The 13,541-nt window shown below is 44.4% G+C and overlaps 1 protein-coding gene across 2 annotated transcripts in view; it reads right to left on the minus strand.

The window, feature by feature from the left end:
• Positions 1 to 2,729: 2,729 nt before the first annotated feature.
• The window catches only part of smyd3 (SET and MYND domain containing 3), a 221,917-nt gene continuing 211,105 nt past the window's right edge, over positions 2,730 to 13,541 (minus strand). For both annotated transcript variants that reach the window (XM_029675110.2, XM_029675109.2), the window contains exons 11-12: positions 3,452 to 3,560; positions 2,730 to 3,023 (exon numbers count right to left, since the gene is read on the minus strand). In XM_029675110.2, the coding sequence (XP_029530970.2) occupies positions 2,922 to 3,023; positions 3,452 to 3,560 (211 nt within the window). In that variant the 3' untranslated portion in view covers positions 2,730 to 2,921. The remainder of the gene's footprint in view (positions 3,024 to 3,451; positions 3,561 to 13,541) is intronic.

The following is a 13,541-nucleotide window of genomic DNA, read 5'->3' on the forward strand; positions in this document are numbered from 1 at the left end:
CGCAACCCTTTGGTATAACTCACAGACATGGTAACGTGTGACTGTGGATGTTTCTCCTTAGGTATCTGTGTGTGTGTGTGTTCTCCCTCTCTCCCTCCGTCTGTCTCTGAAATGGAAACCAACCAGTCCCTGGTCATCTACTCTCCCACAGCTCGCAGCTATTTGATCCACGACGCAGTTCATTAACAGGATAGTCGTGCGATAAGATATGTTCAGACAAGGAAGGAAACGATTGAGGTTTTGTATCCGACTGTATCTCGCCATATCGCTATCTCTGATCAGCACTGAGGGAGGTTTACTGTGGGCTGGGAGACTCACTCTCTTCTGCCTCTTCCACAGGACCTGGATAGCAGGCTTTTAAATGGTAAGTAGCCTTTAAATGGGGGAAAGAAGCGTTTACACCGCTGGAACACTGGTTTATACCAGTGTGAGAGAGAGAGAGAGAGAGAGAGAGAAAAAAGGGAAGAAAAATGTCCCTAGGAGAAAGATGCCTTGATAGGTGGAGAGGCAGACAGGCGGTGAAGAGAGGGATTGGAGGGAGGGAGAGAAAGAAAGAGAGGGATGGGCGCGGGGGTGAAACATCTCTGATGTCCCTTTGATTATCTCTGGCTCTCCTGCTGGGCTCTCAGACGCCACTCATCACAGAGAGAGAAAGGGAGAGGGGGGAGGGAGGGCGAGAGAAAGGGGGAGGGCGGGAGAGAATGACGGGAATAAAGAAAGCCAAGCCTATCAAAATGGAAGCTGAAGAGATGATCGTGAATCCAATCTGAGAGTAATAGATGATTTAGAAATGGTCTGTTCATTGTATAGTTCTCTGCAGAGAGAGAGAGGGGGGGTGATATCTAGTTCTCTCATTGTCCTCCACAGACAGACAGACATTTCAGACTGACTGGGTTCGAACCAGAGTTTCCCCGCGTGCCACAAAACTGTTAGCCTGCAGAGCTAAAGCATATAGGCATCAACACCAATCGGTCACATATACAGTACACCTCAAGTCAAATTAGCTAGACACGGCTGGATCAAATCGGAGTGTTGGACTAGTAACTGAAAGGTTGCAAGTTCAAATTCCCGAGCTGACAAGGCACAAATCTGTCGTTCTGCCCCTGAACAGGCAGTTAAACCCACTGTTCCTAGGCCGTCATTGAAAATAAGAATTTGTTCTTAAATGACTTTCCTAGTTAAATAAAGGTAAAATAAAATAAAAAATTCCATAAAAACCTGAAAGTTCATCTGTATGTAGGTGGACAAACTGACGGTTATCCGAAAGCAATAATATGAGGGCGTGTGTTAGTGCCACTACCGGCACGACGTGACGCAGTCGCTATAGGGCGGAGCCCACGTCATCCTTATGAGACTCAAATCACTAGAGAGACCTGGTAAGATGGCTGTGGAAGTAACACCATCACTAGGGTTGCACAATTCCAGTCATTTCCCCCCAAATTCCCCGGGTTCCCAGAAATCGCAGTTGAAGGATACCAGTAATCAGGAGAGAATAAGCAGGGAGTCAGGGAACCTCGAACCGGAGGTTCAGGGAAAGATCATCCTTAACAAAGAGCCATACAAACCCCCCAGCTAGAAGCTACATCAGGAACACCCCGAGAGAGTGACCAATTAGAAATCATCCAAAGAGCCATACAAACCCCCAGCTAGAAGCTACATCAGGAACACCCCGAGAGAGTGACCAATTAGAAATCATCCAAAGAGCCATACAAACCCCCAGCTAGAAGCTACATCAGGAACACCCCGAGAGAGTGACCAATTAGAAATCATCCAAAGAGCCATACAAACCCCCAGCTAGAAGCTACATCAGGAACACCCCGAGAGAGTGACCAATTAGAAATCATCCAAAGAGCCATACAAACCCCCAGCTAGAAGCTACATCAGGAACACCCCGAGAGAGTGACCAATTAGAAATCATCCAAAGAGCCATACAAACCCCCCAGCTAGAAGCTACATCAGGAACACCCCGAGAGAGTGACCAATTAGAAATCATCCAAAGAGCCATACAAACCCCCAGCTAGAAGCTACATCAGGAACACCCCGAGAGAGTGACCAATTAGAAATCATCCAAAGAGCCATACAAACCCCCCAGCTAGAAGCTACATCAGGAACACCCCGAGAGAGTGACCAATTAGAAACGCCATCCACAGCTTAGACCGCACAGTCAGTCCATCAGCAGCCGAATGCCACGTTGTGTTCTCACAGTGGGAAATACAGTCATCAGTGTACACAAGGTTTACCTAAGGTTTATGTAAGGTTTAACAGCGGAAGTAGATGGTTAGGACTAAGTGAGAGAGACATGCAGAGATGAGATGGTATAACTGATAGGCCACTGCTAAACACACACACACACACACACACACAAAAGCAGCGATGGTACAACTGATAGCCCTCTCTATTAAACCCACAAACACAAGACTAGGGTTCTCCTGAACACAACAGTGCCTTCCATTCTCTGCTATAATCGCCCAACAAGCATACAGCACCGGGGTGCTATTCCCTCCCAGCAGGTGACATCACTCTGCAGGATGCTATCTGAGGGAGGAGGGGGGCAGGAGCCCTAATCCATGTCTCTCTAGTCACAACGCTGGCCAGTTTTAGGGGGAGTTAACTAGCAAAACACTGTGTGGCCATATCCGGAGATAAGTGTGTACACACACACACACACACGGAAGTACACAGGAACCAGCTCAGACAAGGAGACAGATCTGAACCCAGCTCACACGCAGTTAAAGAGGTTGTTTCAGTGTGTTTAATGGGTTATGAAGAATGACAGGGAACAAAATGAAAACTAAAATGAAGCTCTAGAAATTATGCAATATCAACCAAACAACACTTCACCGTCATTACACTAAAAACAGGTGCTACTTTCCGAAGAGCCATGGGCTTCTCAAATCCCCTCGGGTGGCTAGGGCAGGTTGCTAGGCACGGTCCAACTCCGCCCGACACTCCTCCAACTTCCTGATGAGGTCAGAGGTCAGGGGGTGCTGGTTGCCGTGAGTAACCTTCATGATGTCATAGGCCTGCAGGGGAGACAGGAGAGAGCAGGGGTGTAATTCAGTGAGGTGGTGTGTTCATTACCTTACCCGTACAAATGTGTTGACTAGGGCTGACATGACTCTCTACATGCTACCAGCCTGAAACTCATACTGTATCTGTTGTACAAAGTCTATCTAAACCAGGATTATTCCAATCTTACCCTACAAGGCCCGGAGTACGGCTGTTTTTCAGTTCCACCTGATAATTAAATGCACCCACCTGATGTCCTATGTCTAAATCAGTCCCTGATTAGACAGGAAGAACAACAGCAGTGGAACTGGCTGGAGGTCTAGATTGGAGTTTGAGGGACCTAAATGTTGTGTAACGTTGCAACCCCCTGAACCGAGCCCTGAGATAGATGAGGGGAGACGGGGATAGGGCAGCCATAACAATGGTTCACCGCCCAGCTCACCAGTCTCAGTGTGTGCTGTGCGTCCCCCAGGTGAACCAGAAAGTGCTGGAGCTTGGCGACTCTCATCAGCTGGATGGCGTGGGCAGGGTGGGGGTCTGGGTAGTATTGCCTGGGGAGAGAGGAGGGGGGTAGGGTGATTAGTGGGGTGGGAGTACAGCCAGTTTGAACAAGACAGCAACTTTCATATCAGCAAAATCTGAGCATTCGAACACGCCTGACTGGAGTGTCAGGTGGGCAGGTTTTGCAGTTCTGGGACGGTTCCATTAGTTCCACTTCGCAAGACAAGCTGACGTAAGTGTGGCTCTCAAGTATTTGGAGGAACACAAATACTATTTGAACCCAGGTCTGTCTCACAGTGCTCAAAGACAGTTATACTAGACAGACAGGAGAGAGTAGCGCTTCGTTTCCACTCCACTGTTCTTCTGTTAAGGAATCATTTTTCTTCCAGTGGTAAACGAGAAAGAGAGAGGGGTGTAGATAGAGGAGGTTGGTCAAATGGAGAGAACACAAGAAAAGTGTTTCCTGGCATCAAAATAAACCAAATGTGGTGCACTAACTGGTACACTATCTGGGTAAATATGACCATTGGTTTATCTCTGGAAATAAACATTTACTTCGCTCGACTTTACACTCTTATCATAGAGCGGGGAGGGTTAGAACTGCACTATCATGTCATATATAAACACGCACAGAGAGATCATGTCAGACAGAGAGAGAGGGAGAGAGAGTGAGGGAGGGAGAGAGGGAGAGAGAGTGAGGGAGAGAGAGTGAGCGAGCGAGAGAGAGGGAGAGAGAGTGAGGGAGGGAGAGAGGGAGAGAGAGTGAGGGAGAGAGAGTGAGGGAGGGAGAGAGGGAGAGAGAGTGAGGGAGAGAGAGTGAGCGAGCGAGAGAGAGGGAGGGAGAGAGCGAGAGAGAGAGGGAGAGAGAGAGAGAGAGAGAGTTAAAGTGGAGCAGAGAGAGAGAGAGAGAGAGAGAGAGAGAGAGAGAGAGAGAGAGAGAGTTAAAGTGGAGCAGAGAGTGCCCTATCCAAATAGGTCAGAGAGCAGAGCCTTATGCCTCTGGTTGAATTATGAAGAATCTACACTCCCACGGATAATACACACTCTTACAGAACACAAACTCACTTACAGAAAGGATACACACTCGTACGGGTCGTTTACACTAGGAAGCGATATCGCGCTGTGAAACAACGGAAGCCATTCACTTCCAATGGCAGGAAAGCAAGAGAAGAGAAGTGGGCGGGGGACTGTTGAGTGATGCGAGCATGGGCGAGGGAGCTCAACAGGGCGGGACTAAAGTTGGGGAAAACGGAATTTTATTCAAATCCTCTGCGATATCGCCACTCGAGTGACCATTTTCCCAATAGCTTCCAACCACTACTGGATTGGCTGACAATGGCTGTTGATACATAGCACTACCTAGCTTGCTTGCTAGCACCCACATGAGGACGGGGCTAGTGTGGCTAGGCGAGTGCCGCTCGTATAGTGTAAACGCACTGTTAGAGAACACACACACACAGAGAATACACTCACTCTTAGAGAACACACACACACACAGAGAATACACTCACTCTTAGAGAACACACACACTCTTAGAGAACACACACGCACTCTTAGAGAACACACATACACTCTTAGAGAACACACACACACTCTTAGAGAACACACACACACTCTTAGAGAACACACACAGATAATACACACACTAAGAGAATACACACTCTTAGAGAATACACACACACTCTTAGAGAACACACACACTCTTAGAGAAGACACACAGAGAATACACACACTAACAGAATACACACACTAAGAGCACACACAGAGAATACACACACTCTTAGAGAATACACAGATAATACACACACTCTTAGAGATTACACGCAGGCTTAGAGAATACACACACTAAGAGAATACACACAGAGAATACACACACACACAGAGAATACACACAGTCTTAAAGAATACACACACTAGAGAATACACACAGAGAATACACACACACACATAGAGAATACACACTCTTAGAGAATACAGACACACAGAGAATACAGACACACAGAGAATACAGACACACAGAGAATACAGACACACAGAGAATACACAAACACACAGAGAATACACAAACACAGAGAATACACACACACAGAGAATACACACACACAGAGAATACACACACACAGAGAATACACAAACACAGAGAATACACACACACAGAGAATACACACACACAGAGAATACACACACACAGAGAATACACAAACACAGAGAATACACACACACAGAGAATACACAAACACAGAGAATACACACACACAGAAAATACACAAACACAGAGAATACACACACACAGAGAATACACACACACAGAGAATACACAAACACAGAGAATACACACACACAGAGAATACACACACACAGAGAATACACACACAGAGAATACACACACACAGAGAATACACACACACAGAGAATACACACACAGAGAATACACAAACACAGAGAATACACACACAGAGAATACACAAACACAGAGAATACACACACACAGAGAATACACACACACAGAAAATACACAAACACAGAGAATACACAAACACAGAGAATACACACAGAGAATGCACACTGTAAGAGAATACACTTGCAACACTACACAACAGGTTTGCGTGGGGAACGGCTCTTGAACCCAAACCAACCAATGTTGTTGTTGTTTATGGTGAACAGACAAACGGTAGTTTATATGGACATCTTGAGACAGGAGAGCAGAGCGACACCAGATGCCATAGAATTTCTAAAACAGTCCCTTCCTCATGGTTTATTCACGTCAACTTGATTGCAGTTGAAAGTGTTGGTTTTACAACAGCGGTGGCCCACCTTTCTCCTGGAAAACCACAGCAGGTTTTTGCTCTAGCCCTCTTGGAGGAGGGTTGGCCACCCCTGAATTACACAATGTGTCACCGGGACAGATGGAAGCCGTCTGACATTTATAGAAAAGTTCATCCAGAATCAAATGGACTATAGATCATTTGAGTGACATCTTTCTGATGAGTGCCAACCGAACGACAACAAATAAAGAGAGGCAGACAGTGGAACACTAAATGTCAACATTAAAGTAGGTTTTTCAGAGCCATATTATTTCTTATCACGTCCAGCCATGGGTTCATTAATATCACAGTAATTGGTGTACTGCTCAATAGGCCAAAAACACACAGAGTGCCGTGGAGCACTCACCACGCCTCAATGACTTATTGAGAGGAGCTCAGACACACAAGCTCACGCACGCACACACACACACTTTCTCTGCCTCAAGCATTTATCAACAAAAACTGTTTGGCTATAACGCACTCAAGGAGAGAACTATCCAATTAAATCTCCAATTAGAAGTCAATGCTGGGGTGGTTTCTCATATCACACACACACCGAGAAAAAAGAGGTCTGCATTAGAAAGTGAGCACAGACAGACAGACAGACAGACAGACAGACAGACAGACAGACAGACAGACAGACAGACAGACAGACAGACAGACAGACAGACAGACAGAAGACAGACAGACAGACAGACAGACAGACAGACAGACAGACAGACAGACAGACAGACAGACAGACAGACAGACAGACAGACAGACAGACAGACAGACAGACAGACAGACAGACAGACACAGACAGACAGACAGACAGACAGACAGACAGACAGACAGACAGACAGACAGACAGACAGACAGACAGACAGACAGACAGACAGACAGACAGACAGACAGACAGACAGACAGACAGACAGACAGACAGACAGACAGACAGACAGACAGACAGACAGACAGACAGACAGACAGACATCTTTTTCTGAGACAGTGACAGACAGACAGACAGACAGACAGACAGAAGACAGACAGACAGACAGACAGACAGACAGACAGACAGACAGACAGACAGACAGACAGACAGACAGACAGACAGACAGACAGACAGACAGACAGACAGACAGACAGACAGACAGACAGACAGACAGACAGACAGACAGACAGACAGACAGACGACAGACAGACAGACAGACAGACAGACAGACAGACAGACAGACAGACAGACAGACAGACAGACAGACAGACAGACAGACAGACAGACAGACAGACAGACAGACAGACAGACAGACAGACAGACAGACAGACAGACAGACAGACAGACAGACAGACAGACAGACAGACAGACAGACAGACAGACAGACAGACAGACAGACAGACAGACAGACAGACAGACAGACAGACAGACAGACAGACAGACAGACAGACAGACAGACAGACAGACAGACAGACAGACAGACAGACAGACAGACAGACAGACAGACAGACAGACAGACAGACAGACAGACAGACAGACAGACAGACAGACAGACAGACATCACATCACATCACATCACATCACATCACATCACATGGCGAGTCAGACTCCATCTAGCCCAAACCAAAGCTGTCTGATTTTACGAACCATCAGCAAGCCAACTAAAACAATCCACAAACATGTAAACAACTACATCAAAGACCAAACAATGTCTTAGATGCCCTAGAAAGACAAAGTACCTTCCATGTGAAACTACTTTGTAAGAGATGAAGGCTGAACGTGGTGGTAGATCATTCTTAGGGGATTTTTCAAAAGAACTGGAATCATCCATTGGTCTCATTAAGATCCATTCAGGTAATTCAGCTAATTCCACTATTCAGATCAACCGCTCTATCAACCGCTCTAACCGTAACTAATACAGCATGTAGAGTAGTGTATGGTTGATTTGGTTGATTTCTGGTTGATTTCCTCCCAGCATTCAAACATGTGTGCTAGATGACTGACTTTATCAGTAACATAAATGTCCTAAGCGTAAAGCCATGGTGTCATGTCTACATTTGTAAAACCTACTGCAGTCAATACTGTATGCAGGCACTGCTTAAGGCAGTGTGTGTGTGTGTCTGTGTGTGTATGTGTGTTTTTTGTGTGTGTGGGGGTGGGGGGGGGCATAAAAGTCTAATCAAATCCAGTTTAATTTCTACAGCACAATAACTAGAGCACAATAACTCTCCATGCCTCTTGGTCCTAGGCTTTGGGATAGTTAAAATGCCAGTGACAGAGGACCTGAGGAACCTACTGGGTACATAACTTAAAAGCATGTCTGACACGTATTGGGGTGCATAATCGTGGATTGATTTAAAAACCAATAGAAGAATCATAAAATGTATTCTAAAACTGCAGAGACCTTAAGACCGATGTAATGTAATGTAATGTAATGCTCTCCGTCTGGTCTTGGTCCGTACCCGTGCTGCAGCATTCTGTTTGCAGTTGACCAATGGCTTTCTTTGGTAGACCAGACAGGAGAGCATTACCTGGCGTTTTATCTTTATTACCTGTGAATTCAAATGTGCGGCCAGATTCTCTGTCTATGATTTGACTCCAACAATAAGTACCTTGGTCTTGTCTTGATTTAGCTGGAGGAAGTTGTGAGCCATCCAAGTATTTAAATCACTAATACAGTCTAATCATTTATCAATCGAGCTAAAATCCTCGGGTGATACATAAATGCAAAGTCGTGTATCGTCTGCGTAGTAGTGAAAATCGAATCCTGGGCTTTCTGATAATGCTGCCAAGGGGTAACACAGAGCCGTCGGACAATAAACAGTGCACTCAAAGATTTCAGACCCCTTGACTTTTTCCTCATTTTGCTACGTTACAGTCTTATTCAAAAAATGTATTGCATAGTTTTTTTCCTCATCAATCTACACACAAAACCAATAATGACAAAGCAAAAACAGGTTTTTAGAAATGGTTGCTAATAAAAAAAATATATATATATATCACATTTACATAAGTATTCAGACCCTTTACTCAGTACTTTGTTGAAGCACCTTTTGGTAGCGATTACAGCCTCGGGTCTTCTTGGTTATGACGCTACAAGCATGGCACACCTGTATTCCCAGTCTCAGGTCCTGAGCGCTTTGGAGCAGGTTTTCATCAAAGCTCTCTTTGTACTTTGCTTCGTTCATCTTTGCCTCAATTTTGACTAGTCTCCCAGTCCCTGCCGCTGAAAAACATCCCCAAAGCATGATGCTGCCACCACCATGCTTCACCGTAGGGATGGTGCCAGGTTTCCTCCAGACGTGACGCTTGGCATTCAGGCCAAAGAGTTCAATCTTGGTTTCACCAGACTAGGGAATCTGGTCTGAGAGTCTTTAGGTGCCTTTTGGCAAACTCCAAGTGGGCTGTCATGTGCCTTTTACTGAGGAGTGGCTTCCGTCTGGCCATTCTATCATAAAAGGCCTGATTGGTGAAGTGCTGCAGAAATGGTGTGTAACCATCGGGTTCTTGGTCACCTCCCTGACCAAAGTCCTTCTCCCCCGATTGCTCAGTTTGTCCGGATGTCCAGCTCTAGGAAGAGTCTTGGTGGTTCCAAACTTCTTTCTTTTAAGAATGATGGAGTCCACTGTGGTCTTGAGGACCTTAAATGCTTCAGAAATCTGTGCCTTGACACAATTCTGTCTCAGAGCTCTACGGACAATTCCTTCAATCTCATTGGATTGGTTTTTGCTCTGACATGAATTGTCAACTGTGGGACCTTATATATAGACAGGTGTGCGCCTTTCAAAATAATGTGAAATCAATTGAATTTACCACTGGTGGACTCCAATTAAGTTTTAGAAACATCTCAAGGATGATCAATGCGAACAGGATGTACCTGAGCTCAATATCAAGTCTCATAGCAAAGGCTCTGAATACTTATGTAAATAAGGTATTTCGGTTTTAATAAATTTGCAAATATTTCTAAAAAACAGTTTTTGCTTTGTCATTATGGGGTATTGTGTGTAGATTGCTGAAAATTTGTATCTATTTAATCCATTTTAGAATGAGGCTATAACTTAACAAAATGTGGAAAAAGTCAAGGGGTCTGAATATTTTCCCAATGCACTGAACAATACCGGATCCAAAATTGAACCTTGTGGAACGCCATGTGTTATGCATTTTCTCTGAATTGTGTTCACCAACGGTTACAAAAAAACTCTCGACCAGTTAAATAGATCCAAAACCAACATAGAACTGGGCCTAGCCAGCCCACCTCTCTAGTCTGTCCAGAAGGACATTATGGTCAACATTGTCGAATTCAGCACTAAAATCCAAGAGTACAAGGACAAAGAGCCTTTCAGCATCTGTGTTGGCACTAAGATCATTTACCACTTTAACTAAGCCTGTCTCTGTGCTGGGCACAAAAACGTTTTTTTTTAGTGCAGTGGGGAAGGTCCCTGTTAACAGGGAGTGATTAACAATAGCTTGCACTACTTCAGATATGGAATTACATTTTTTAAAGAAGGTGGTGGGGATAGGTAGAGGCTTAAAATTGTATTATCACTTTCCTGAGCATGTTTGTGTCAACCAGGGAAAATAAATCTATCGTGCATTTGTCTGGTAGGCTAGGGCACATATCATCAAACTTCTCATCAGGTCTTGCTTGACTGATACCCAGCCTAATGTTTGTTATCTTATCTCTGATAAGGGTAGGATTTATCAAGCCATGGTTGAGAAGAGCGCTCTGGAATTATTCTGGATTATTAGTGACCCAGCTAGAAAAATGAGCCTGTCTGCCATTTCTAATTGTCTTGTTATAAATGCCAAGTTGCTCGCTCAGAAGATCATAATGGACCTGCAACTTTGACTTTCTCCACTTCTGCTCTGCCTTTCTCCAATTTTTGCTTAATTGATTCGTATCCACACTCATCAAAGGGGCTCTCCATTTGGATGTGGCCTTATTAAAACTTTACTGGAGCTATGGCATCAATGGTTGTCCTTCATTTTCTATGGAGTCTCTGGACCTACTCACTGTCACAGTCATACTCTGGATCTAGTTTTGTCCCATGGAATAAATGTTGTGGATCTTAATGTTTTTCCTCATAATTCTGGACTATCGGACCACCATTTTATTACGTTTGCAATTGCAACTAATAATCTGCTCGGACCCCAACCAAGGAGCATCAAAAGTCGTGCTATAAATTCACAGACAACACAAAGATTCCTTGATGCCCTTCCAGACTCCCTCTGCCTACCCAAGGACATCAGAGGACAAAAATCAGTTAACCACCTAACTGAGGAACTCAATTTAACCTTGCGCAATACCCTAGATGCAGTTGCACCCCTAAAAACTAAAAACATTTCTCACACGAAACTAGCTCCCTGATATACAGAAAACACCCGAGCTCTGAAGCAAGCTTCCAGAAAATTGGAACAGAAATGGCCCCACACCAAACTGCAAGTCTTTCGACTAGCTTGGAAAGACAGTACCGTGCATTATCGAAGAGCCCTCACTGCTGCTCGATCATCCTATTTTTTCAACATAATTGAGGAAAATAAGAACAATCCGAAATGTATTTTTGATACTGTCGCCAAGCTAACTAAAAAGCAGCATTCCCCAAGTGAGGATGGCTTTCACTTCAGCAGTAATAAATTCATGAACTTCTTTGAGGAAAAGATCATGATTATTAGAAAGCAAATTATGGACTCCTCTTTAAATCTGCGTATTCCTTCAAAGCTCAGTTGTCCTGAGCCTGCACGACTCTGCCAGGACCTAGGATCAAGAGAGACACAAGTGTTTTAGTACTATATCTCTTGACACAATGCTGAAAATAATCATGGCCTCTAAACCTTCAAGCTGCATACTGGACCCTATTCCAACTAAACTACTGAAAGTGCTGCTTCCTGTGCTTGGCCCTCCTTTGTTGAACATAAACGGCTCAAAAAGTTTAGAAAATGGTGTTGCGCAGCAACTCACTGCCTTCCTGAAGACAAACAATGTATATGAAATGCTTCAGTCTGGTTTTAGACCCCATCATAGCACTGAGACTGCACTTGTGAAGGTGGTAAATTACCTTTTAATGGCATCAGACCGAGGCTTTGCATCTGTTCTCGTGCTCCTAGACCATAGTGCTGCTTTTGATACCATCGATCACCACATTCTTTTGGAGAGATTGGAAACCCAAATTGGTCTACATGGACAAGTTCTGGCTGGTTAGATCTTATCTGTCGGAAAGATATCAGTTTGTCTCTGTGAATGGTTTGTCCATTTCGGTGTTCCTCAAGATTCCGTTTTAGGACCACTATTGTTTTCACTATATATTTTACCTCTTGGGGATGTCATTCGAAAACATAATGTTAACTTTCACTGCTATGCGGATGACACACAGCTGTACATTTCAATGAAACATGGTGAAGCCCCAAAATTGCCCTCGCTAGAAGTCTGTGTTTCAGACATAAGGAAGTGGATGGCTGCAAACTTTCTATTTTTAAACTCGGACAAAACAGAGATGCTTGTTCTAGGTCCCAAGAAACAAAGAGATTTTCTGTTTACAATTAATCTTAATGGTTGTATAGTCGTCTCAAATAAAGCTGTGAAGGACCTCGGCGTTACTCTGGACCCTGATCTCTCTTTTGACGAACATATCAACACTGTTTCAAGGACAGCTTTTTTCCATCTACGTAACATTGCAAAAATCAGAAACTTTCTGTCCAAAAATGATGCATAAAAATTAATCCATGCTTTTTTTTTTTACTTCTAGGTTAGACTACTGCAAAGTTCTACTTTCCGGCTACCCGGATAAAGCACTAAATAAACTTCAGTTAGTGCTAAATACGGCTGCTAGAATCCTGACTAGAACCAAAAAATGTGATCATATTACTCCAGTGCTAGCCTCCCTACACTGGCTTCCTGTTAAGTCAAGGTCTGATTTCAAGGTTTTACTGCTAACCTACAAAGCATTACATAGGCTTGCTCCTACCTACCTCTCTGATTTGGTCCTGCCGTACATACCTACACGTACCCTACGGTCACAAGACACAGGCATCCTAATTGTCCCTAGAATTTTTAAGCAAACAGATGGAGGCAGGGCTTTCTCCTATAGAGCTCAATTTTTATGGAATGGTCTGCCTACCCATGTGAGAGACGCAGACTCGGTCTCAACCTTTAAGTCTTTACTGAAGACTCATCTCTTCAGTGGGTCATATGATTGAGTGTAGTCTGGCCCAGGAGTGTGAAGGTGAATGGAAAGGCTCTGGAGCAACGAACCGCCCTTGCT

Source organism: Oncorhynchus nerka, linkage group LG12 (genome assembly GCF_034236695.1).
Source record: "Oncorhynchus nerka isolate Pitt River linkage group LG12, Oner_Uvic_2.0, whole genome shotgun sequence".
Taxonomy (NCBI): domain Eukaryota; kingdom Metazoa; phylum Chordata; class Actinopteri; order Salmoniformes; family Salmonidae; genus Oncorhynchus; species Oncorhynchus nerka.